Source organism: Centroberyx affinis, unplaced genomic scaffold, assembly GCF_046629955.1.
Source record: "Centroberyx affinis isolate AG114_WGS23_722 - 3 ecotype Tasmania unplaced genomic scaffold, CSIRO-AGI_Caff_v1 ptg000715l_1, whole genome shotgun sequence".
Lineage (NCBI taxonomy): Eukaryota > Metazoa > Chordata > Actinopteri > Beryciformes > Berycidae > Centroberyx > Centroberyx affinis.
In genome coordinates this window covers 160,387-185,995 of record NW_027279332.1, presented here as the reverse complement: position 1 = coordinate 185,995, position 25,609 = coordinate 160,387, and the positions used below count along the sequence as shown (strand labels likewise).

General features: G+C 41.4%; 3 protein-coding genes across 4 annotated transcripts; 1 reads left to right on the top strand and 2 right to left on the bottom strand.

Moving 5' to 3' along the window:
- Positions 1-855: 855 nt before the first annotated feature.
- vash1 (vasohibin 1) lies at positions 856-5,666 on the bottom strand. Its single transcript, XM_071519595.1, has 7 exons — positions 5,445-5,666; positions 4,641-4,729; positions 4,016-4,072; positions 3,410-3,484; positions 2,492-2,873; positions 1,084-1,193; positions 856-928 (listed from the first exon to the last, which is right to left on the bottom strand). The coding sequence occupies exons 1-7, from the start codon at positions 5,664-5,666 to the stop codon at positions 856-858; spliced, it is 1,008 nt and encodes a 335-aa protein (XP_071375696.1).
- A 2,469-nt stretch (positions 5,667-8,135) lies between these two features.
- fcf1 (FCF1 rRNA-processing protein) lies at positions 8,136-10,729 on the bottom strand. The gene is made up of 8 exons (XM_071519583.1): positions 10,626-10,729; positions 10,153-10,217; positions 9,857-9,928; positions 9,613-9,761; positions 9,443-9,515; positions 9,254-9,341; positions 8,545-8,639; positions 8,136-8,409 (listed from the first exon to the last, which is right to left on the bottom strand). Exons 1-8 carry the CDS (start codon positions 10,626-10,628, stop codon positions 8,361-8,363), a joined length of 594 nt encoding a protein of 197 aa, XP_071375684.1. The 5' UTR covers positions 10,629-10,729; the 3' UTR covers positions 8,136-8,360.
- Positions 10,730-10,776: 47 nt separating this feature from the next.
- arel1 (apoptosis resistant E3 ubiquitin protein ligase 1) lies at positions 10,777-24,788 on the top strand. 2 transcript variants are annotated; one of them, XM_071519586.1, is made up of 22 exons: positions 10,777-10,781; positions 11,829-11,936; positions 12,441-12,609; positions 14,026-14,246; positions 15,034-15,105; positions 15,372-15,598; positions 15,802-16,039; positions 16,545-16,714; positions 16,917-17,097; positions 18,049-18,290; positions 18,447-18,524; positions 18,610-18,751; positions 18,857-18,978; positions 19,132-19,207; positions 19,509-19,618; positions 19,745-19,924; positions 20,259-20,384; positions 21,115-21,244; positions 21,341-21,399; positions 21,492-21,581; positions 21,674-21,849; positions 21,972-24,788. In XM_071519586.1, exons 4-22 carry the CDS (start codon positions 14,045-14,047, stop codon positions 22,072-22,074), a joined length of 2,724 nt encoding a protein of 907 aa, XP_071375687.1. In that variant the 5' UTR covers positions 10,777-10,781; positions 11,829-11,936; positions 12,441-12,609; positions 14,026-14,044; the 3' UTR covers positions 22,075-24,788. The 2 variants fall into 2 exon arrangements, with proteins under 2 accessions (XP_071375687.1, XP_071375685.1); XM_071519584.1 differs by lacking the exon at positions 10,777-10,781 and having other exon boundaries at positions 11,666-11,936.
- Positions 24,789-25,609: the final 821 nt, after the last annotated feature.

Genomic DNA, 25,609 nt, shown 5'->3' with positions numbered 1-25,609 from the left:
TACTTATGTATATTGTATATTACCCCATATTCAACCATCATCTAAATACAGTAAATAGCATGCTAAACATGCTAACCGCTGTGTATTAGATAACAAAAATGTGTCATACATAGGCCTACTGTTTATTTCATGGCTATTTGGGAGAGCAGAGATTGCACTGCTGTATGTTTAGTTAGGCAATGGGAATAATTAATTGGAAATAAAACTCCAGCTATTTCTGCAGCTAGTCTTTTTTTTCTTCTCTTTGAGTCTTCATACAAGGCACAAGGGTAGTGGTTTGCAAACTAGTCACTACATAAGCAGTTGCTGCCCAGCAGAGCCTAAGGTTTAAAATTACATTACATGTATTTTTCGCACTTACAGTACAACATGACAATACAAATTGCACACAAGCCTCAACACGGTTCTTTTGGAGAACATCATGACACCATGGAAACCTATGATATGTCCAGTAGCACATTTACATTAAGTGGTTGTCTTGCTCAGCTTTGGAGAAGAGTCATATTTCACATTGTATATCGTTAGCAAAACTCTGCATTATTATTTAAAAATGTTTACAAATTAGTAGGTTTTTGACCCCTTTCAGAATTTGGAAATATTGCGAGCACCAATCACTTTCCACACTCCGCTCCAGAAAAGCTTTGTAACAATATAGAAACAGAGCAGCTGAATGATCCGTTTGTCTTGGGTGGAAAAAGTTGCTGGTGACCTATTCAACAACAGAGCCTCTGAACAGGTCAATCTGTACAATGGATTAGGCCTGAAACATACAATAAATCAATGGGCACACGACACAAGTGTCTGGTACCCTTGTTAACAAGTCTCGTAACTTCACAGGCAAACTGAAAAACCTCTTCAGACTCGAATCTGATATCCGTTCAGGTCTCCGGACGGTTTCTGTTCCAAAACCTTCTTCTCTCCAGAGGGACTGTAACAAACAAACACACAAATATGAGACATACAGAATAACTCCCCCATGAAGGAAATTGTGACTAGTTTAACCAGTTCCTCTTTGCCTCACATCATGGGATTTTCCAATGAGCTCAAAGATTTCACAGAGAATAAATAAATAATAAATCATACCGTCTCTCAATGCGGCTGATCCTGCGTATGGGGCTGCCTGGGCCTCTGAGGGGTGAACCCATGCTGTTTCTCCTGTCTTTGGTGGGAGAGGGAGGTGCAGGCTTTCCAATCTGCAAGAAAAACAGTTCACATTACTTCTAAGTGGAATCTCTTTGGCTAAACAGTTGTGGCAAACTGAACACCCAAGGGCATTTTGTCAGGACGGGGATGGATAAACACACAAAAAACGTAATCCCATTTTCAATTACTTAAAAGCATCACAGTGGTGAGTTTAACTGCTCACGGCCTCGCTGTACAGGAGGAGGCAGAGTGTTAATGGTGGAATCTGTCCACGTCTTTAATGTGATTGTGTGTCCGGCCAACAGCGGAGAGCGCTCTGTGTAAAAGATCAGCCATTGATGGAGAGAGCCAGCCATGCATGAAGCACAGCAGAGCAGAGCTAAGCCATCACATTAGTTTTATTATACACAGAGCGCAGCATCAAGGCTGCTTTCATTACTGTTAGGAATGAGAGGTGATGAGAGATCATCATTTGAGAACAACAGCTCCTCAAACAGCGGGTCAACTCCATGTCACCGTGCATGAAGGAACAGTAGAAGTAAAGTACAAATCTAAAGTTATTAAGAAGGACATTCCATCTGCTGAGGACAATCATAGTTATCACATTTTTTTCCCCATTATTTCTAAAATAAAGATCAGATGCATCCCAATTTAATTTTACACCACTAAGATTTCAGAAATGTGTAGCCTACTGTTGTTGGCTGCATAGTGTGGAACTTAAAGCTACAATATGCAACTGTTTTCACGTTAAAATGACAATAAATAAATTAGATATATTATACATTATCAGTCTGTGTCTGTGACCAGGTATGTACAAGCCTAAATCTTCCCGTTTGCCTGAGATTGGCTTTTCAATGATGTTCGGACGTTTTGGGGCATAAACCATTTGCTCTGGGTGTGTCGTATGGGTACGGCCAGCAGTGAGTTGGGTTGTGGCTATCAAGATGAGGCTAGCAGCTACAGCACAGGAAAGTCATAGCAACAACAACAATGGTAGAAAGGAAAGAACAGTAAAGCTAAACATGCAGCAAACAAGAACCCATTTAAAAACATGGTGAACATTAGCATTCATTTTATTATAGATTGCCTGCATTCACCGTCTGCTTCTTTAACGCCTGTGGTGGTTTTCCAGATGCCATTTCAAGGTAGACAGCTGAGGGTGAGGAGGGTGGGACTAACAATACACTTCCACCCTCAAGGTGAAAAGTCGCATACTGTAGCTTTAAATACCAGGATAGGAATTCTACTTCAGTGACTGGAGAGTATCCATACTGAGTGGTTATGAAACTCCCTGTCAGCGCATCCTTCCTGATTGCTTGCACTCTTTGTCCGAGCTGCCATACTGTACCTTCAGCCTCATGTCTCGAGTGTGTCTTTCCAGCTCCCTCCGAAGTTCCTCCTTGGACAGTTTATCTACATCCAGTATGGAGTGTTTCCATTCTATCTGCTCCACGCTGTGAGGGTCGTGGGACACATACTGGCCGATCTTGACCTTGCGCAGGGTGTGCCAGTAGCCCCGGTACGCCCCGTCAAATTCCTGCACCAGGTCCATCAGCGTTCGGAACTCCAGGGGCTTGAACATGAGGTCCTCCCTGCGGCTGATGCCCAGCGCGCCGAAGCGCCCCCCGCTGTGAACTCCCAGCACGATGTGGTGGAAGTGGTTCCCTGAGAACTGAGTCTTAAAGCTGAGGGGGAAGCGCTCCACACCTGGCATGTTGTTGGTGAGGTAACTGCCGCATGCTGGGTCAAGGAAACGGACATACGATCCCTCGCTCTTAAGTCTTGATGTCATTCTACTCTGGTCGTATAATCCTAAATGCAACATACCCAGAAGGTCATAACATAAACAAAAACAAAAACAAACAACAGACCAATGTACTCTAATGCCACAGTGATACAACTGACAATGTTTGGAAGACTGTGTTGTTGGCAAGAAAGTCCAATCTAATCAATGAAGGCTTGGCTGCCCCTGTCATGCCAATGTTGCCACACCACTTGGAGCATCCTAGGCTATTTTGTTCTGCTAGATTAGGCAATGTCTTGAGAAAAATTTGGAAAGACAGTATCCAATAACTCTGCCAAAAAGCACACTATCATCCCATTAGCCAACCACTTCTGTGGGATAAACACAACTCTTCGAAAGTAAAGCATTGTAAAAAAGCTGCCAGAGTGTTTACAATCATTGCAATGAAATGACGAGTGATAATGACGCAAAACACATCACATTACCAATTCAAATCATCACAGCGTGTAAATAAAAAGATACATCCCCAGGATCACGGCCTCCAGACATTTGATTGGTAGAGCCTCCCGTGTCATCTCCTTAGCAATGTCCATCAACCTGCACAGAACATTTGAATGAGAGTACAACTTTTAATATTTTTGTTAGAAGACATTAATACATTACAGAGTGCAACAGAAATGACACGAACACACTGTTACTGATTTCATGCAGACAAGCAAAACGAAGATTTTCCATGAGCCATCGAAATAAAATCTCTGCTACTAAATCTAATAAAGTGAGGTCAGTAAAAGTGCGTTCCAGGCGTCTGCTGGCAAGACAGATCCTGTTAAGCCTCGACATTAGTTCTTACTCACAAAGCCCTCGTGTGCACCAGAAATATAACTGATCTACATATACGGTTCCCATCAGACATCAGCAGCACAGGCCGGACCGGAGGAAATCAACAAACACTCTTATTGATGTCCTGTGTCTGCTGCCACACAGCCCTCTGAGTCTCTCAATCTTATTCTGTGACATTTACGTGACTTTTACTGTTTCAAACACAGACCATCCACCGAGAAACATCAAAGAACAAACCAAGAACAAAGGCTGACAGTCAGGCTGGGATCAAAAAGAAAGGTTTCTTACGCAGTAAGAGGCCGGCTCTTCTTAATCTCAAAAAACTGTGTTCCGGTGTGATTGTACCTGCACGATGCTGTTAAGTTCATCACATGATACAGAGAAGGTGGAGCAATGTGAGACTGTTTTGGAGCTTTGCAGAATGCTCTGCTGCATGCAGTGAGGAGAGGAGACAACTACTTAGAGTGCTTTGTGATATTCATAGGTTGTTGGTTAATTATGGATGAGTTCCTGGCCTGACTGGAAATAATGTTTATGCTTTATATAGAATATAGCATCTAGACTGGCCTACTTTCTGATGTTTGGCCCATATTTATCAATCTGTGCCAAAACCCTCGGTCAGGTGAGTAAAAGGCAGTCTGAAAGTATTATACTGGCTATTTCTCTTGCACTGCTATGTGTTTCAAATTTGTGTGAGATCAGTTATGAATTATCCATGGTGCTTGAGGCAGTAGCACATGTTACAGTGAACGGCAAACAAATCATACAGCGTTTAAAAAATGTATTTCCAACAATTAGCAAGGATTTACCTTCCCAGACGTCTAAATAGACTCCCTCAAGTACATTTAATGGTCAGCTAGTCATTGGCATCACCCGCTAACAAGCTGGTTGTACCATGTCAGTCAAAGGATACTGCAAATCCCTGATGTATTTCTGTATGGCTTCCAGGCGCTGTGGGATAGCGGTGGTAGGTTGGTATGTAGGCACACTCGGTATTGGAATCTGTGGGACAGAGGACACAAACAACTGCATTAGCGTCATACAATCCCTATATTCACTGCAGCTGGAGAATGTCCCCTTGTTCGACCTCCAGGCTCCTCTCCATTCAGTACAACTGACGGCAAGAGTATCTTAATTGTTCTGCAGCCGGTCTCACGAGAATCGCATTAATTGAACGTATGATACCGTTCCTTGTGAGGAGAACATAAGCACCGTTTTCTCCTGCATCTAACACAACAGGATCCTGCAGCATGCAAATGTGTGATTTGACAAAGCTGCAGATTGGCTCATATCGCTTCATCGCAGTAGGAGGAGGCTGAGGACTGACCATTCATCATGTTCTACTAATGCAGTCAGCGGAATAGACAAAGTCACTGGAAAAATAGTTTACAGTGCATTTAGGTAGATATCATGAGACGCACATGGCCTCCTGTATTTCTGACAATCATGTGGGATCGCACAATAGCACTGTGTGTAACAACTTTCACCCATAACACAAGGGTGTGAATTGCTTCTCCAGTATGTGTAAGTTTCACATGGATAGTGCGAAGTGAAGGTACTGAGCCAACCACTCTTGCCACGGATAATCAATCAATTATGTAACAATTTATATAAAGGCAGAAATGTAACATGATTATTGGAGTTCTGTTGCCTGATACTGTGCACACATGGCATACTGATACATGGTGTTTGGTGCATTGAAAGGACAACGCCTCACCTTGGGCAGGTCAGTGGCACCCCGGATCTCCTTCCCCAGAGCTTCACCGTTGGGGTGAATTCGGGCCACATGGCGCCACATCCTCTCCCAAGTCTCCTCATCCACCGGCAGGCCTCCCCTGTTCACGAAGAAGGGCACCCCTCCATCCCTCAGCTCTTCTTCGCCTTCATCTTCCTGCTCCTCGTCCCTCTCCTCCACTGAGCCGGCGGTGGCCCTCAGCATCCCTCCTCCACAAGGCAGCCAACAGAGTCCTGGCACAGAAATGTCCTGACAGACGCCTTGCCCTTTCACTGCTAATCTGCTTGCGGGTTTAAGAAGGCTCCCACAGCAGATGACCAGCTCATGACATCCGACAGCATATGCCGCCAGTGGCTTTGCAAAGCCTTGAAAGTCAAATGCAGTGGTGTGTTTAAGGAAAAGATGACACTGTAATGAAAATCCACTTCTCTTTTGGTAGTTGAAGCAACAGTGGATCTCAGCTGAAAATGCTCTCTAATGATTTCAGTAAATTGGTCTGAGCTACAAAAATAGCAATAAGAAGGTAAGGTAATTTTGCAGATCTTGTGTGGCACTTCGGAAGAACACTATAATGTGAACTGTATTATAGGCTATATAGCAATAGGCTATTCAAGTAAAAAATAAACTAAGACAATAAGGTGATTTCAACTAAGCCTTGAGATGTGCAGCCTATTCTAATGTAGATATTGTGAATGTGTAAGTGCAATATCTAAACACAACTATCCCCTAGGATATAACGTTAGGCTATCTGACTCTATAAGAGGATTGACTCTGCAAATGACAAAGTATTAGAGATCACTAATTCCCAGTACCGTTATCCCAGAGGTCATTCACACTGTAGATATCCAGCAAATCAGTGATGTCGCGATACAATCCCATTTCCCCGACTCTCCTCATTCGGTGAACTCACTCAGTTCAGCTCCATTTCTCCGAATCATATTCTTCAAGTCGGACAGTTCATTGTTCATGCAGATGCTCTTGGCTTCAGTGACTGCGGGTTGGATTCATGTCTAAAGAGCCGCTCAGACACTCCCAGACCTCCACCTACTGCGCATGCTCTTCGCTAGCGGATGACCTCAGCCGTGACTAATGCTGCCTTCAAGTTCTCCTCGTAAAGCTCCTTTTTCCAACACAGACTTGTCATGCATTCGAGTGCCTCTGATTGGAAATAACAAAAAATCTCCCCATAGCAAAAGTATTTTTTAGTGGATAGTGTTTAAATTAGGAATCGGCACACAGCTTGATTGTGTTAAAATGGCAGAATGAGAAAAATCATGCCAGGCATGTAACTGATGCCTTAGACGCCTTTATTAGATGCCTTTATAAGAAGCAAACATGCATAACAACTAAAAGTTAAACAAAGTGTGAAAATAGAAACATCCACCAACACTATTTACATGGATACCAAACAATAACATACAGTAGTACTAAATTGCATCCTTGTTTCTATCAGTCATTTACATTCTTACATGCTCTCCACCGTAAACGTCACATCTCGGCAACTCGGGTCTTATTGAAAATTCCGATTTCCCCAGTGGTATTTTTTATTGTCTCGTTCATGTGAGCTCGACTCGTAATTACAGTATTTCCAACAGCACTTGAAGGCAGGAATCTAGACCCCGTGGCTCCCAATTAAAGTGGGGTCCTTGAGAGAGTCCACCAGCAACATGAGGAATAGTTTCATTTAATTATTATCATCATCACAGTGAGAGACTGTCTAAGAATGGCTGATTTTAGTATAATAAAGGCAGTTGTGCAATAATAACTCAGAACATCTTGACAGGTGGGGTTCCTCGGGCCAAAATATTATAAAACTGAGATTCTCATAGAAAGTTCCCACCTTCTGTTATGGAAAATGTGTTTTCCAACGACAGCTTTTGAAAACATCTGGACTAACCCATTTTGGTCCCTAGTGAGGCAAAAGAAGTTCACATGGAAATACTGTGTAGTTATTATCCTTCTAACAAGCTTTTTGAGTTTTGAGCATAAATCCAAACCAGTGTTCTTTTTGTGGTCTTGCTAATCGAAAATGTGCCTATTGTGATGTATAGTGCGTCTGTGGTACACGATAGTGAGTTTAGTTTAGTCTATTTTATCTGCTATGGTATCACATTCCTATATATAGGGACTTATCAGTTGAAACTGAATGTTTTTCACTTCTACAGTATTTCTCAAGGTCTTACACAGCCGCTTTTGGGGTGGAGACAAAATTCCGCATTTTCATGAGTTATAAGTTGATGAACATTAATAGACATGGTCCCGTTTCTGTTCAGCAGTCAAGGATTTGTGTCTTTTGGGTAAATTTCATATTAAAGTCCGGAGTCATACCAAATCTATTTCTCAGTTGTTCTGCATGTAAAGGTCAATCTGACTTCATGATTAAATTAACAAATAACATATAAAACATCCTATTATGCGAGTTGCATGTTATATTGTTGTACTAAGCTAAATAACACACAAAATGTTACGTCTCCACCTCAATTACACCAATGACATAAACATGAGATAATTAGAAGCTTATTTGACAGCTGTTTAAGGATTAACCCACAATTGTCAAATTATTTTTGCAGCATAGTGTTGCATCTTTGCATGCACAGCAAATAAGCATAGGCCTATACACACATTTGGTGTGTATGTCTGTTGGAAAAACGTCAAGACAACTCCACTGCAGTAATTCATTTATTCAGTTCAAAGCTGGAGCACGTTGGCAAATACAAAAAGAAAAGTTTTTGGTTTTTTTTATATTTAGAAAAACAAAACCTGCAGTAATTTGCAGTTCAATTACATCCAAAATCCTCTCCAAATAAAACTTCAAAACCTCCAAAAATGTGTATGTACATAAAGGAAAATGACAGGAAGCCAAAGTCTATTTACAGGTCCAGTTCAGTTGAAGACACTTTAGAATCTTGGAGCACCATAGTCATCAGGCATCCGTTCAATATTGTACCTGTATTAAAAAAAAACACAGAGATGTCAATAACTGTATTTTTAATAAGCAGAGTACTGACTACAGAATAGAATTTCCCACATAAGTTTTTTCAAATACTTTGGTACAGAAAATGTTGGAAGTGTGCATCTTTACCTGTGGTTGGAGATGTACATGATGGGCACTCCTGGAATCTTCCTCACCCTTCTCTTTAGGTCTCTGTCCACAGTGGCCAGGATATAACACTTGTGCTGTACAAGATTTGTTTTTATATGTTATTCATATCTGCCCTTCAGTGCCAAGAAACTACACAATGTCTTATGACAAAACACTTTCCCACTATCGAGTTTAGGTGACAGTGATCAACTAGGAGGGATCTGAAGCAGAGCACCTGCACTGCACCATCCATACAAACTATCCCCAACTACTGTTTCACATTCCTACACCTGCACACTAATCTAAACATCACCTTGGACATTCAGTACATTCTCTGCATATTATACGAGTCTGTGCATATTTCTGGACACATTTCTATATGCATCCGACTTACTCTAGCTGTAAACATGTCCTAATAATGAGCTTTGGCAATAACAGCAGTTTGGATGACTGCTAAATTTAATGATATTGAAATAGCAGACAAGAGATTCAAAACATGAAAGGTGCATTCACACACATCCCAGAATGCCCTGGGCAGAGGAAATTGCATTTAAAATTCCTTTGAAAGAATAGAATTTTGCAAGAGATTTTGTTCATTATTCCAATTTTCTAAACCTAGTTTGAATAGTTCCATTATATTTGCATGTACACTGTCAAGTTTTACTGTTTTTTTCTTCCATATCTACATCCATACATTAAAGTATATTACCTGTGTTACCCTCTGGACTAAACAGTCATCAGCATATGTTCCTTTGTGTGTGCATGGCAGGCGCTCAAACCGAGGATCCTTAGCTATCCTGCAAAAAAAACATGAATTGTGTTATTCCATCAACTTAAACAATTCTAAAAAAAAAAAAAAAAAAAAGACACAAATAATGTTAATTCCAGCAGCTTTTACCTGAGTGCAACTCTGTACTTCATTCCAAGTTTTTCAATCTCAGCCATAACACAGTCTGTGATACATGGGATACCTGGATGGGAAAAGATTGCAGACAAATTGTGAAACAATTTCAAAAAGTTTATAGTCTTCATATTATTCACCACTGGGCAATATTTATAAGTACTCACATTTGGCGTACAGGCAATCCATCATAGACTGAACAATGTCCAGTTTGGCCTTGATGGAAAAGTTGATGAAATTGGTATCAACTAGAATGTGGTATGGTGGGCCAAGCTGAGTGTTGTACTGGAAGAACAGACATGAAGGGTGCTTTGTCCTGCACAAGGAATTTAAAAAAACAAAAAAACATCAGTCAACGAGCCAGCAGCCACTATTCATGACCCAATTCAAGCTCTTTTCTGGCCAACTTACACTTCTGTCTGCTTGAGTTGTGAGGGATCTTTCTTCTTTTTTTGTTTTCCTTTAGCACGGTCTTTCTCTTTTCTACAAAACAAACAAGAAGCTTATAGGGCTTTGGGAACAAAATGCTTGCACACTTGTCTTTAAGATCCCCGTATAAGGGGATATTTTTTGTTCTGTTACATTAATATCACAGTACCATTTAACTGGGCTAATTGAGGCTCAATAGAGCTAATGAATGAGCTGGTTAAAGGGATAAAATTGGTTAAAAAAACAGAAAACAATTATTACAAAAAACTGGAACTCACAATCTCTGATCTTTTAGACTGATCATTCTCTTCATCGCAGCAAACTTCTTTGTCTTCTGCTTCCCCTATAACACATAAATTACATATAATGTAATAATAATAAGAATAATTACATTATTATTGTTGTTATTAATAATAATAATAATAATAATAATAATACACTACATTATTACACTGCTAAAGTCATAACCTACAGTATATATGTGTGTATTTTTGTAGCAGCAGAGTTTGTGTGTGTGTGTAGGGAGGGGGGGTGTAATGGGAGTAAAGTAAAGTATGTTAAAGTGTGTTATGTTAAAAAGTCCCCTTAACGTTAGCTAGCTAGCTCAACGTTAGCTAGGTTGGGTTAGCTCGGGGCTAGGTTGGCAACGGGGCAAAACCTTCACTTCCGCGTTAGTAATATACACAATAACAAAGTTATCAAATATCACAACAACTGCAATATGTATGTTATACAGTTAGAAATTACTTACCATGTTAAAACTTCAACAACCACAGATATCATCAGCTGAGTGTACCTTTCGCCCCAGCCCCTCGTGCAACTCGGTGCGAGTACTAGTGATGTCATCAAAAATCGACACCATTTCTGCGTATTTTCCGGTTGCTACGCTAATGGCTAGCAGGCGAAGGTAGATGCAGTGTTTTCATAGCATTGATAAAAAATGTATTTAGTTAATATTTATATGGTGTTGTTCTATGTATTTGTGATATTAGTAATTGTATCTGACGAAGGTTTTGTGATTTGCCTCTAAATAACTGCTATGTCTCGTGCACGAGTTTTCTTAAATTACGCTGACATTGATAGCTAACAGTTAGTTGGTTAGCTTTTAGCATAATGCTAGCGCTAAGGCTACTATAGCATTTTGCCGATATGATGTTACCATTAGCTTCCAGCTGTACCTAGCACTACAGATAGCAATACAGCTAGTTTGTTTGTCTTGTGCTCTCAGTGTTCTCTGCCTTTTCAAAAGTCAATCAACTAGCAGCTACCCAGTGAACTTTACCAAAGCTGACTGTTGGGTTATGTTAGTTATCTGGTTGTGTATGTGTGTGACAGCAGATGATGTTTGGAAACGTTTATTAGCTGAGCTAGCCAGTATAGGCAGTTCATCATTGTCAGTACCACCACCATCATATGGACCGTTGTTTTTTGTTGTCATTTAGTGTGTAATGTAGGCTGCAATGTAGTGTGATACCGCTGACTTTTGATAGTTCACCTTTCGTGAACAGCGGCTGGTGAGACTTTTTAGGACCCTTTAGCCAAGTTGTTCATGCATATTTTAGTGTTGTGGACAACATGTAATGTTATGCTCCCATCAGCCAACACTTCTCCAAGGTGACACTTAAATATTCATGCTTTCTTGGCATAGCAGTTAACATTTTGAGCTGTTCCTAGAACAGTGTTAATTCCAGTTACTTTGTCACATCTTTGAATTTCCTCACTGATTATTTATATTCCATTTATAGAAAACTTAATCTGTGTCTTCTGTATTTTGGTCTAGCTGTTCTTCTTCTATAGAGCACGGGCAGTTTTGTCTTCCCTTGTGGGGTTCTAGGAGACTTGCCTAGCCCTTGGTGAATGGCAGAGTTTCCCTGTGAGCACGGAGGGGTCTGAGTGAAGGCTGAAGATGGTCTGATGGACCGCCGCTTCTTGTTGACCTTTCTCTTCTGCTCAGTATCGTGGATCTTCTTCTGGGAAGTGCGCTGGAAGAAAGGCAAAGAAAGTCAGATCGAGGAATGGCTCCAAGGACATAGCCTCTCCGAATACAGGCACTTATTTGAAGGTCAGTGGGTGAGATTTGTCTTCATTTGAGATTTACATGACTATTACATTTTAGTCCTTAAGGACACTTCTATATGACACATGGATGGAAACATGGCTATTGCTTGGATTGAACCTGACACCTTCCATCCTTCTTTCTAACCATTAGGATCTGTTGTAATTGTCCAGCATCTCCCAGAGTTTTTGCAAAAATACCAATCAGACATGGAGGGATGAAAGCCTAGCTTTGTCATCATTAAATAGATTTTTGCTTTGTTTATCAGAGAGGTATTTTTTGTTGTTGTGGCCCTTGAAGCTGTTGATATCATTTGCATTGAATGTTCCCCAGAATTGAATTTAAAGCCCTGAACATTCAGCCTTAGACAGTAGAAGTATGTGGCGTGCGTGGGCAGTCAGCCTATTATAATGAGTATATAAGCCTGTTATTGTGGCATTACTGATGTTGATGTGTTGGTGCGTGTGTGTGCGTGGGATTCTGCATGTCTTGTTCATGTGTTTCCTCCAGATGTGCAGACACTGGAGGAACTGAGTCTGAGTGTTCTCAGTCGTCTGGAAGAGGTGGTGAAGGAACAGCAGCGCTGGAGGGAAATCGCAGAGGCCCACATCCAGCTGCTCAGAGACTTTGCCTTCCAGGAGTGGCTTTGCTCCCAGAGCCTGGAGCACTACTACCATACGTAAGCAATGAACAGTCTTAACTTTAGCATTTACAGTAATCCAGCATACAATCATGTGCAGCTTTCCTTGTTCATAAACAATTACATATTGGCATATCTTACATTTCCCCAGCTCAGTGTGAGTGGGAAGCCTACATGTATATTTTTTTGACCGAATTTAGTTGCTGTCTTGTTTTGGTTATGGCCATGGCTTATGTTGGAAAAACACACCTTTTCTACTTCTGTCCACTTGGGGGCGGCCTTTCTATTCATGGCTGGCTGAGCTTGCTGACATTGAGATGTGGAGGCTGCAGTGTTTCAGAGGGTCACTGCAGTATTAAGTATTCTTTAGAGACTGACACAGGCAAGGTAGTGTGAGACCCTGCAATACTGCATATGTGTGTGTGTGTGTGTGTGTGTGTGTGTGTGTGTGGGAGGAGGGGGGTGCTGTCTGTTGATGCAGTCAGAGTTGCCTATGATGATGGTAATCCCTCTTGCCAAAATGCCTGTTCACTCTCTATCTGTTTGAGTAAAGTCAATTGTGATGTTTTCAGAGGTCAGAGTTGTTTCTGTGGTGTAGCTAACTGCTGCTCAAACAAACAAATAAAAGAGTCATGTTTTTTTAAGAAAACTGTCCAAGATCTCTAGAGGGACACAATCTCACATATGTAAAGGTCACGAGTGTTTCTGTGTTTCTGTTGTTTCTGTCATGATTCACTAGACTGTAAGCCCTTTTTACTCACAAATTATTTACTGAGCTTTCAGTACAACAGCTAACTGTCTGACAACATTAATTTTGCATGTATTTTGATGACAAAAAAAATGCTTATTTATGCTGCCAGTGTTTGACAATGATGAGGTGAAACAAGTCTATATTTTAGCCAGAAAAAGCTCACATAACCCTCTCATTACTTCTCAGAATAGTAAAAACCTCTGGCTATGTTTTATCCTTTACTAATATTGGACTGTAGTACAGAGAGGTAGTGTTAACATGAGCAGTGTTACAATGGTAGGTTAAGTTTTGGTTTTTAATGGTTACAACTGTTTACCCCCCACAGCATTTTCCTCTGCTAATAAATTACCTAGACCTAACTATGTAATACAGCTGTCCTGGGGAACACAGACTTAGTCGTTTGATGGGGCCAAATGCAACATGCCACACCATCTCACTGTCCTTACTGTTGACATAACTTCAGAGTTAAGCTGATAACATCGAGGTTACTGCCGTGCAGAGTTGGGTGAAAACTGTTTGCTTTGTGTGTGGGACAGTCCATTGCGTGCAGTTAAAGCAGGCAGTCCTGCTCAGTAGTCGTGTGGAGTAATATCTCACAGGCCTCATGGTAGGGTTGTATGGTGGTTACACTGTACTATTTAGGCTACTCTATTTATGTAAACTCTATACTTGAATTTTTTTTCCCACTGAATATCCAAATGCAGACTGAAGACCTTGGGTTGTATGAATCTGGATGATCTAGCCCAGTTTGACAGTCAACTGCAGCTGTCTCTGGCTGCCTGGGGCTACTACTACGAAGACTACATAAAGTTGTCTACTGGTGTCAAGGTCCTCCAGACCTCCAGGGGGAGTCGTGACCAGGACTACGAGATCCGGCTGGTCCACAGCCTTGCTGAGAGGCGTCTGAATGAGAAGTGGTCAGTTGGTGAGTGGCATTTTCTGTCCTTTTGATCTTAGATCTGGTCTTAGATTGGGTCAGTTGACAAGGCCGCTTAGAATCAAGGGGCATCTATTGTAAGATGTAAGACCTAAGCTGGATCACAATCACAAATGTTGCTCAGTGTTGTCACAATTGTTGTTAAGAAGTAGCTCAGTGTTGTAATGGAGAAGTGTTGCTTTATTTCCTTGTATAACCTAGCTTCTGTGTGTTTGTCTGTCTTTTTCTGTAACACAAACACAGTATTCTCTTCCATTTAGGGTAAATACAAAATATAGTCAGCCTATTCACTGTATGATGTTGCATTACAGCATTCCTGTAGAGCACAACCGTATACTCTTTACACTGGTATTCTTGCACAAAGCAGGAAGCACGCATTAAATAGTCACAGGTTTTCCTCACCTTACACTTTTAGCTGAAAAGTTATGCAGGTATCCATTTCTTGTGGTCTCCGATTTCCTGTTGGACAAGATCAAGATCTGTTTTAATGTGCAACTTGCATGCCAAATTTTGAAATTGGCCCGTCAATATTTACGAATCGTTGGTGATGTAATAGAGCTCATACCAACAGTCTTGTCATGGATCCATTTGGCATGACAGAGTGGAAGTTAATTTCCTGGTGACAATGTCCAGCTTGGGTGTGTCATCATATTTTAAATATTTAGAAATCCAAAGTAAATACATCAGACAAAGGTTAACCTGCAGGCTCAGAACAGGAACTGTATATAGTCTTTATTCAAATCATTCATTTGTATGATGTCCGACTGTCTTTCAGCGGGAGCGCTCATATTTGGCTGTACTGTGGCGCTGTGCTTCTTGATAAGGGACCTCATGTTTTACGTGATTGGTGAGTCTTCTGGTATCTGTTTGGATTTGGGGTTGGGCAGTTAGGGCTGGGTCTGGAATTCCAAATGCAAGCATCTACATTCCTGCAAGTATCTACATTAACCACTTGCTTAAATTGAGTATTTGTTCAACAAGAATCTGTCCCAAAATTTGTCCCAAAGACTTTGGTCATTGTTTTTCTCTGTTTAAACATTTTCTCTTAACTAATCACTGAATCCACTTGTCTAGTTTCATCTCTCTCTCACTGTCTCTCCCTCCCTGTCGCAGGTGGAATTACTGTTTCCATCATAGCGTTTGTCTTTACCATCAAGTTCCTCTGTGAGCTTGCAGCGAGAGTGGTCAGCTTCCTGCAGAATGAGGACCCAGGGCGACGCGGTGACCGCAGCATCTATGACTATGTCCGGGGCAACTACCTGGACCCACGTTCCTGCAAGGTGTCGTGGGATTGGAAGGACCCACAGGAAGTGGGCCAGACTATGAGCTTCAGAGTACAGGTGATCATCTTTCCTAATAAGTCCTAGCTAAATATGTACCTCTAGTTTCTAGTTTAATTAACCCCACCTACAAAGTTGGTATGGCAGTGTCAAGGATAGTTGGTTGGCAAAAATATGTTCAGAAATTGGAAATCGATTGGTGCATGACTTCAATGTTAAATTATGCTGTATTACATCCAACTGTTTTACCTCTGTCTTCTCAGCTGTTCTATAAGAATGGCCAACCTTTCCCAGCTCATCGGCCTGTGGGGTTAAGGGTCAACATCACCCACATCGAGCTGGCACTTGACATCCCTGTTACACAGGAGGTCCTACAAGAGCCGGAGTCCAATGTAGTCAAAGTGGCCTTCACAGTACGCAAGGCCGGACGCTATGAGGTAGCCGTCAAACTGGGCGGCCTCAATGTGGCCTACAGCCCCTATTACAAGATATTCCAGCCAGGTATGACTAACTGTTGTATGCATTTTAGATCCAAGCCATGTCTTGCAATGTGTAATGACTGATTTGCCAGTTATTTTCATTAACATTTGTAGGTTTGTTATCTTGTTGTTTTTCCACCCATAATAGTTGAAGTTTGCTCTCGATTGATGGTGATTTTCAGTGTTTGCCCATTGCTTGAGGAAAGATCCTGATTGTGAATGTTTATAGAATTACACTAGTCATTTGTTGACAAAATGTCAGTCAACACACTACCAATCTTGGGCTGTGTTTATTGTTATTCAGTTGTATTTTTATGATTTCTATCACAGTTTTGATTAGTTGAACTTCATGTGTTTTGAAATGCTCACTTTGTGTCAAAGCGATCTATAAAGCAATTTTCTATTACTGATTTCTCTTCATTTGTATCTGATTTGCAAAAAAATTTCAGCCAAATTACATTGTCAAAACAAGATCTTATTCCTTACCAATGTTGACTAAATGTTTTCTGTTATTTTGTTCATTTTAGGTACAGTGGTCCCATCCAAAACCAAGATAGCCTACCACTTTTCTACCTTGGTCCTAACCAATGGCCAGCAGCACACTCTGCAGATTGAGCCCAGGGACGAGTATGGAAACCCCACTAGTAATTCCACCTCTCTCATAGACGAGGCCAACTACAGCGTCCACGTACATTCTGTAAGGGAATAAACCTTATTCTATCCATCATACTTGGATTTGAACTTTGGTTTTCTGATTGACTGTAATAGTGGAAGACAGCATCCATTTTCACCCTTCTCTTTCCAATTGCACAATCACTTCCTTTATAGCAGCACAGTTTCTCAGCAGCAGTTTCCAAATTATAAGCTGGGATTCATTGTGTGTTCTCCTGTTTTTACAGCTGGGCACAGTGGATGATGACAGCCTGGAGGAGTACTACAGTAAGTCAGTTTCATCCAACAAGCAGCAGTGCCAGGTTCTGCTGAGACTGACCCTGAGGAAGAAGGGCTGTTTCAGGGCCCGCATCTCCTACAAGGACCAGCCGCTCAGCAACGGGGAATTTGACATTATCGTTCTCAGTGGTGAGCAGCCTATACATACAGGAGTTCAGATAGGGGCCAATAGTTTGGAGTTGGATTAATATAAAAGTTCATCATTTAATGCACATGCATATTTTTCTGGTCAGTGCAGCCTTGGTCTTAAAGGAAAATTTCATCCTCAGATGTTCTTACACTGTTATACAGTATATCATAAATCTGTGATCCGTTCATTGAGTTATTTGTTGATGTTGGGTTCCAACTTACTTTTTTGTTTGTTTTTTTGTTTTTTGTATACCCACTAACTGAAGTAGAAGTAGATGAGGCAAGGTGAGGTAACACCTTGCCTCATCTACTTCTACTTCAGTTAGTTATTTCCTATATTTCCCAGAATGACAACCCCCACAGAATGTGCCTGAACTTGTTTTGCGTTCAGTAAGGTTGAGAAAGCAATAGCGGTAGTGATAGCGATAGCATAGTAACAGTAAGGGAGCAAGTTTTTCCAGTCAAGAAAAAGCGAGTCTTGCCCCTTACTCAAAACGCAACATGTCTTGTGGTTGCATTGTATTACAGTCTATTAAGGCTACTGTTGATGGAGAAATTGGTATCTCTTCCTCTATTATGATGGATTTCTCCCTGTATGATTGCTGAATGTCGGTGCAAAATGGCGGCTCTAGAAAGAAGCCTATGCTCTTTGATTCTGAGGGGCTGACACCAAAACCTGACGTTACAGTCGATGTTTTAGATAGCTGACATTTTTTCTGCTATTAAATTCCATTGTAGCTGTGCTGGAAATATCTCGAAGAGACATCACATTGTCTATGTTTGGCAAGATATCCATGGGAAGAAAAATACATCACCAAACATGTAAAATTGTCCCCGGAATGCAAAGTATACATCACCAATAGCTGTTTTTTTGGATTTTCCTTTAAAGTGCTTTCATCAAACCTACTGCTACATTTATCCCACCTAATACTTGTATACCCTTGCTTGCAGAGAATGAGAAAAACTGTGTGGAGAAGAACGTGTCCACTCCAGGCATCAGCATCTACTTTGAGGCTTACCTCTACAGCAGTGGGAACTACAGCAGCTCCTGGCAACTGCCAGCCTCGTCCCTGCTGGCACCCCAGAGGAGGCCCTCCATGGGAGACGAGGAGGAAGAGCACGACTCTCCCGTGGAGGGACAGCCTGAGAAGGTCAAGAAACCAAAAAAGGTCTACTGTTACATATCGCCAAAGGTAGGTGGACAGCATATAATGGGTGGGTTTCATTATTAAGATATGATGTTTTTCCCTGTATTGAGGACAACCAGAGATCAGTATTTGAAAAAAGAAAATACCACTCAACATGGGTTAATTTAAGGTGATGTTGACTCGTACTTTTCTGTCATACAGCAACTATCCGTGAAGGAGTTCTACCTGAAAATTATTCCGTGGCGCCTTTTCACCTTTCGAGTATGTCCAGGGACCAAGGTAAGCAGAGCCATGTGGAATGGGCCTGCTGTAATGTTCATTAGGTTTGATGGGGCTGGCCTCAATTTTTCTGCTCTCCTGATAGTTCACCTACCATGGTCCTGACCCCATTCACAAGTACCTGACCCTAGTGGTGGATGATGGGATACAGCCTCCTGTGGAGCTCAGCTGCAAAGACAGGAACATCATGGCTGCCACCTTCATTCGCTTCCTGCACAAGAACATTGGTTTGTTTGATTCTAATGTCATTATAATTGCCTTCAGCAGTGCCTAGTAAACATTGCTTTAGTTTAGTGGAGATTCTAACAGTAATTTGGTGGTGTTGTCCATAGGTGGTTCTGAAACGTTCCAAGACAAGGTGAGCTTCTTCCAACGTGAACTCAGGCACATCCACTCCAAGAGACCTCGCACCAAGACCTGCCTAAAAATCACACGCCTCTCCATTCTAGACTCAGTGAGTGTTTTCCATTCTGAACACAACAGTGCTGCTTCCTTATAGTGAAGCTGTTCCTGCTGTGCATTATGAAATGGTCATGTAATCATCTTGCCCCACTGATCAGCTTCCCCCTTCTCTCTCTCTTTGTCATTCCCTCTTGTTCTTGCTCAGTCCCTCAAGGCTACAAGGAACTTCTCAGTGTCAGACTGGAGTAAGAACTTTGAGGTGGTGTTTCAGGATGAGGAAGGTTGGTAAACATCTCAGTAGTGCTGACTTAGCACCAGGGTGTCTGCAGGATCTGGATCTTAAAAATGTTGCAATTTCCTGTTGTGTTGAATTTCTGGTGAGGAATCAGCTATGTCACGCCGGCCTGCATTTGTATAGGTCTATAGTTGTTTTCATTTTCACTTTTATTGCAGTTGCGAAATTAGTCTTACGATTCATGCTAACTGGCAACTTGATGAATCTTGCAGACATTCTCTAGTATTGATTGCTCATGATGACTAAAGAACTGAAGTTAACGGCTAAAACCTGTCATCACTTCGTAGCTCTGGACTGGGGAGGGCCTCGCAGGGAGTGGTTTGAGCTGATTTGTAAGACCCTGTTTGACACCTCCAACCAGCTATTCACACGCTTCAGCGACAACAACCAGGGCCTTGTAAGTTAGTCCTCTTAACCACCACCAGCATCAAAACAACTTGTTAATGCATACTAAGTGTCCACTTCACTGCAGCACCTTTCTTATAGTTTAACAAAGACATGAAAATTGACCTCCACTTTCCAGGTGCACCCAAATGCTGACCGGCCACCCCACCTGCGTCTGAAGATGTACGAGTTTGCGGGCCGTGTCGTAGGGAAGTGCCTGTATGAGTCTGCTCTGGGTGGAGCCTACAAACAGCTGGTCCGGGCTCGCTTTACACGTTCCTTCCTGGCCCAGATCATTGGCCTCAGGATGAACTACAAGGTATGGAATACAGTACATTCCCATGGAGAAGACTTTCCCCTAGGAAGTTGAATTGAAGGCCTCTCCTTCATTGTTTACCTTCTGGTGTCAGCTGGTCTGTATCATCACTGTAGCGTTCCTCACAATGCCAAGAAACCTGATTTGTTTCTTGGCATTATTTATTTCATGAAGAACTTGCCAGTGTGTTTTGCTGTTTATCCAACTTACTAAAATTTCAAAGCTGAGCTCTAAAGCCGCCTCAATCATCTTTTTATCCTACCGCTGAGAAGATGAAATGCCATGTTTATTTAAAAACGTCATTTTCCTGTGTTTTCATTTCATTTTCCACGGGCAGTACTTTGAGACGGATGACCAGGAGTTCTACAAAACTAAGGTCTGCTTCATCCTAAACAATGACGTGAGTGAAATGGACCTGGTGTTTGCCGAGGAGAAGTACAGCAAGTCGGGACAGCTGGAGAAGGTGAGGCAACACTTTGGAAAGGACCTCCCCCTTTTATCTCCGATGTAATTTCACTGGACATGGAGCAACAAACCAAACCAAAGAAACCATATTGCTTGTTTGGCAAGCAACTCATTAATCTTAGAGAGGTGGAGTGTTGAGTTTATATGAAGGTAGAATTTGGAGGCCACAGTCCTATACAAACGTTCTAGCTCAATTATTAAAATCCACAACCACAACTGTAGTATGGCGCCCCATGTTGAAACACAGTTGCCCCACTATAAGCTCTTTATACATAGAAATGCATTCAAGATATTTTTATCACTTTTACATTAATTGCCTGAGTTTTTGATACAAAGACTGAAGTGTGTGGCAGTTAAACGCAAGTCTTACATGTATTTTGAGACTAAATGGTTTTACACTAATAATGTTTGTATAGACTAGAGTTAAACTGACCTGTAGTTTTATTTATAATGGGTCAAAAAAGTTTCAGAAACATTATCTTCCATGTAGAAGTCAAACTCTTCAAGAATGTATTATTATTATTATAAGAATATACTGTATGTAAATATACAGTACAATATACAGTATGCAGCCTCTCAGAGAGAATGAAAATGCTTCTGTCATCTTGCTGATATTAGCCATTACATATATATTATTGAGTTATATACAACTAATGTATGTTTAATACTTGTTGATTATTTCATTATTACTTTTTGTCATTCATATGCTGAGCCACGTTCTCTTCCAGGTGGTGGAGCTGATATCAGGTGGTGCCCAGATTGCTGTCACCAATGAAAACAAGATGCATTATCTCAACCTGCTGGCCCAGTACAGGCTGGCCAGCCAGGTGAGAGATGAGGTGGAACACTTCCTGAAAGGTAAGGAAACTGTACCACAGCTGGAATGTCACATTTTACCCAGTGAGATCTGTGGGAATGAGCACACAACCAGAATAACATCTTGCTCAATTGCAGGTTTGAATGAACTGGTTCCAGAAAACCTGCTAGCCATATTTGATGAGAATGAGTTGGAGGTATGTCTGACATTTAAAATATAATCCTTTTGACATTGATCAAAACCCTACAGGATGATTGTAATATTATTAATTGTGTAATCTCTCTCTAGCTGTTGATGTGTGGCACTGGGGATATCAACGTGCAGGACTTCAAGGCCCACGCCGTGATTGTCGGAGGATCGTGGCACTTCAGAGAGAAGGTAAGAGACATCATCATGGAAAATCCCTCTTTCAGTTTTCTTCTACCTACGGGGCATTGATGGAAACGCATGTTGCTTTTCTGTTGTCGCAGGTGATGAAGTGGTTCTGGGCGGTGGTGTCCAGCTTCACCCAGGAGGAGTTGGCTCGTCTGTTGCAGTTCACCACAGGCTCCTCCCAGCTCCCTCCTGGGGGCTTCAACACCCTCTGCCCCTCCTTCCAGATCATTGCTGCCCCCACACACAGCACCTTGCCCACTGCACACACCTGGTGAGTACGGAAACGCATACAGACATATGTGGTTTGAACGTTATGCATAGATCCTCTTATAGGAATGCTTTATCAAGATCTAGATCCGCATCGGCTGACTCTGTGGTCTCTGATCTCTCTAGTTTTAACCAGCTGTGCCTCCCTACCTACGACTCCTACGAGGAGCTGCACAAGATGCTGAAGCTGGCCATCAGTGAGGGCAGTGAGGGCTTCGGCATGCTCTGAGACTCCCACCGCTGGCACTGTGGTTCCACTCACACAAGGGGAGAGCAGCACTGCCCGCTCCAGTGCCCCGGTTCCCCTGTGGCACCTTCATCCGCACCGAACAGTGGGCATCTCTCAGAGAATCACCATGATTCTCTTTCAGGATGAGAGGGCGTTACAGGAAGTCCCAGAAGGCTGTGCTGGAATTGGGACGTGCTCAGATGAATTCGAGTGCTATGTATATACAGTATTTCGCTTTTGTAAAAAGGAAACCATGGACCGCTGAAAAAGGCTAGGTTTGGGCTAGTTTTATTTCTTGATGCTGAAGTTGCTTAGTTTTATACGTTTGAGGGACAAAATGGCGCTACTGCAAGGGCCTTGAGTATTACTGTATAATTGCTTTTTTTTGTTTTGCATTTTGCAAGCTGAGGAACACTTAAATGCAACAGCAGCCTACATGTGATGTGGATGAGCTGCACATCTACAGCACTTTGGCCTTAATCGATCAGGGACTGATGTGTGTATGTAAATATATAATATCACTCTTTTATTTCAATACTTGTACATACTTGTGTGTATATATAGGTTTTCAGCATTACCTTTTTTGATTTGACATTTAAAGAGAAGAGACTTCATATTGATTTCTTTGTTGTTACGCGTCCGATGGGTTGAGAGTTTATATATTATAATTTCTATAAACATTTTGTTTTGTCAGAGAGACAGGTGGGTTTTAAAAGAAGCCAAGTGATTCCTATTGTTTATATGTGTTTTAAATTATTGTGTCCTGAAAGAAATTTGTGTTGACCCATACTGTTGAAGATTTGTTGATTGTCTGGAGCAGTAAGTGTTTTTGTTATGTTTTATAACCTGCCTTATTCATGCCCTTTGCCTCTGATTGTATCCAGAGAGGTGCATAGTTGAGAGAAACGTAGTCAACCAATAACTGATATTATAACATTTCTATTCCTACTAGTACATGCAGGTGTCTGTTGAGATGTGAGTATCAATTGGATGTGGATGCCTGGGACAGCCCAGTGCACGCAGCTTTGTTCTATATGCTGTGTGCTTTTTACTATTAGTTTCCATTCACAACCTTTTATGGGTTTACCTCAGATTCTCCTCAGCCACCTATGCATCCTCTAACACAGGTTTATATGTGTGTTTATGCACGTGTATGCCAACACATACATATACAGTTTGTTCATAGCTGCCTCCTCCCTGCCCTGACTGTACAACCTTAGCCATATAGTCAGACATGTTCAAAAGGTTCAGTATACTAAAGCATGATGTCAATGAAGAATATCTCCTATATTTGTTTTTCATTGTATTATTGTAAAAAAAAATATTTATTTTTAATGAGCATATCTCTTAGTGTTGTCGATATCCTGAGCCAACAATTTTTTTGTTTTTTCTGTTTGTTTTGGGGGGGTTTTCTGTTCATAATCATGTAGCAGTTCCTTTGCTGTTCCAGAGTTTACATATTCATTGGTTAGCCATGTGTACTGTCGTGTTCAGCCAGTCAGTGTGTAAAGAGCATTTAGGAAAAGTCACCTTAACACAGTATAACGGAAACATTGTTATGCAAGGTTCTGCACAATAATAATTAGATTTGTTAATGTTCATCTCCAGTCCCCACAGAGCATTATAAATGCAATTCCATATATCACCTTTTTTCTCACAGACTCAGCCACTAAGAGATTTAACCTAGGGACTTTATTCTGGTCTTCTTGAACGAGACACAAAGATGTTAACAGTTTGGATTTGTTGCTGCAGGTTGGGATATAAATACATTGGTTCACCCATTCAGAGCCAATGCATTGTTCCTTTGAGATGTGATGAGCTTTCTCTTGTCATCTGTGTCTGCTTCAGATGGCCTTTTACAGTGTATTAAGGGGTTTGTGAGATGGTTTATGGAGCTGTGTTGGTTAGGGTTGTGCAATGTTGACCTGGTGTAGCGAGGATAAGAACAGTGAACATGTGATAAATGTTTAACGGGGGGGGGAAAAAACTTTGAGAAATAAAGTAATGTTTTGTGAAAGGTGTCTTGAGCACCAAAACCAACGGCAAGGACCATTTATGGGACTCAAAGATCGCTGAGATGTTACATGTGTGTTAACTGTAATCCCATTAGATATGGCCATGAGGAGCAGATGTGAGAGGGGTCTGTCTAGTAGTTTTATGTCCTTGTTTAGCTAGTGTTTCACTTTCATGAGCACCTACTGCTCTCTGTGTTTCATGTTGGGATGGTTTCTGCATTAGAAAGATGTTGTGTATGGGTGTGATCTGAAATTTTTAGCAATGTAAATATTGTGAAATAGTTGCCTATGACTTTGAAGGTGGGGTGATTTTTTTTTAATTTGTAAAATGGCAAGCCTCTGCTGATGAATGTCTGATATTATCTGCCCTGCAGGTCCTTTGTTTATGGGAATAAATAACTGATGGACTCAATTCAATCTCGGCTTACTTTTATGTGCTTCATATTTAAATTGCAGTATAACTATTATGGTCATAAGTTTCACTGTCTGATGTTATTTCCCAGTACAGACAGACAAAAAAAATGTTCACGGGACAAAATCTTGAATCAAATGGGGGTCGGTGGTCTAAAGCATATCTATGTGAGAGTCCCTGATAAGAAGTAGTTTGGGAGCGCCTGACAGTACAACATGTGTCAACTGAATTCAGTTCTTTCACCACTGCTGGAGCCTGGGATCAGTGAGGCGTTCCCAGTAATGAAGGCAGAAACTTTGGCTGTTAACAGCATTTCCCTCATACAGAATCTTCTATAAGCTGAGGATCTCAAACAAGATCTTGCTCTGTCGAGGATCATCTGATGTGAAATCCCACCATTAAAGGGATGGAAAGGAATGTCTGTATGTATGTCTTTTGACAATCTAATCCCAAATGTAAATTTTTTGTGATATTAAAATATTAATTTGTTTGAAGTTTGCATTTAAAGGGCACATATGCACAGGTTATTGATTGTGTCCCTTCTTTCTTTCTATGTTTTTCATCATTTATCACTCATATAACTGTTTTTTTATTACACTGCTTCTATGTTTTATCACTGTGTGAATAAACATAAAAGCGTAAACTAAACGGACAACGTTTGCAGCAGTTTTTCAATGTTGATGAGGTTCCATCCAGGTTGTCATCGTCTCCTCACAAGCAGATTGCACGCTCTTTTAGACACAAGGGGGCAGTGCCTCTACATGGGACGTTACTCTGGAGTGGAGTGGGGGATACATGCCTTTTCTACTGACATCCCCCGGGACAGCTTAGCAGCAGTAAATGATGAGGGGCTTTCCTGTCTTCAGCTGATCCACCACACCTCACATCTTCAACACAGACTTTGAGAGAGAGAACAGGCCAAAGATGAATCCCCTTCATTACAGACATTCTTCATTTATTGACCCAGTCAGTTGAAATGTGTCTGTGACTAACCCCCCCCCCCACCCCCACCCTCTGCCCCCCCACACACACACCACATTAACATCTAAAAATAAATACATTTCATTCAAACCTGCTGGTTTCATGTCAGCTGAAGGCTTAATGAAAT

What these genes read in the sequence shown, in the direction of transcription:
- vash1 (XM_071519595.1), bottom strand. Translation starts at nt 5,666, where the DNA reads ATGCTGAGGGCCACCGCCGGCTCAGTGGAGGAGAGGGACGAGGAGCAG. An exon ending in CTCGAGACATGAGGCTGAAG is followed by an intron (nt 1,194 to 2,491) that starts GTACAGTATGGC and finishes TTTTTCTTGCAG; the next exon opens with ATTGGAAAGCCTGCACCTCC. An exon ending in ATCAGCCGCATTGAGAGACG is followed by an intron (nt 929 to 1,083) that starts GTATGATTTATT and finishes TGTTTGTTACAG; the next exon opens with TCCCTCTGGAGAGAAGAAGG.
- fcf1 (XM_071519583.1), bottom strand. An exon ending in AGTCTAAAAGATCAGAGATT is followed by an intron (nt 9,929 to 10,152) that starts GTGAGTTCCAGT and finishes TTTGTTTTGTAG; the next exon opens with AAAAGAGAAAGACCGTGCTA. An exon ending in TAGTCCAGAGGGTAACACAG is followed by an intron (nt 8,640 to 9,253) that starts GTAATATACTTT and finishes AATCTTGTACAG; the next exon opens with CACAAGTGTTATATCCTGGC.
- arel1 (XM_071519584.1), top strand. Translation starts at nt 11,789, where the DNA reads ATGGACCGCCGCTTCTTGTTGACCTTTCTCTTCTGCTCAGTATCGTGG. An exon ending in CTGGAGCACTACTACCATAC is followed by an intron (nt 12,610 to 14,025) that starts GTAAGCAATGAA and finishes ATCCAAATGCAG; the next exon opens with ACTGAAGACCTTGGGTTGTA. An exon ending in ACTGTTACATATCGCCAAAG is followed by an intron (nt 18,291 to 18,446) that starts GTAGGTGGACAG and finishes TCTGTCATACAG; the next exon opens with CAACTATCCGTGAAGGAGTT.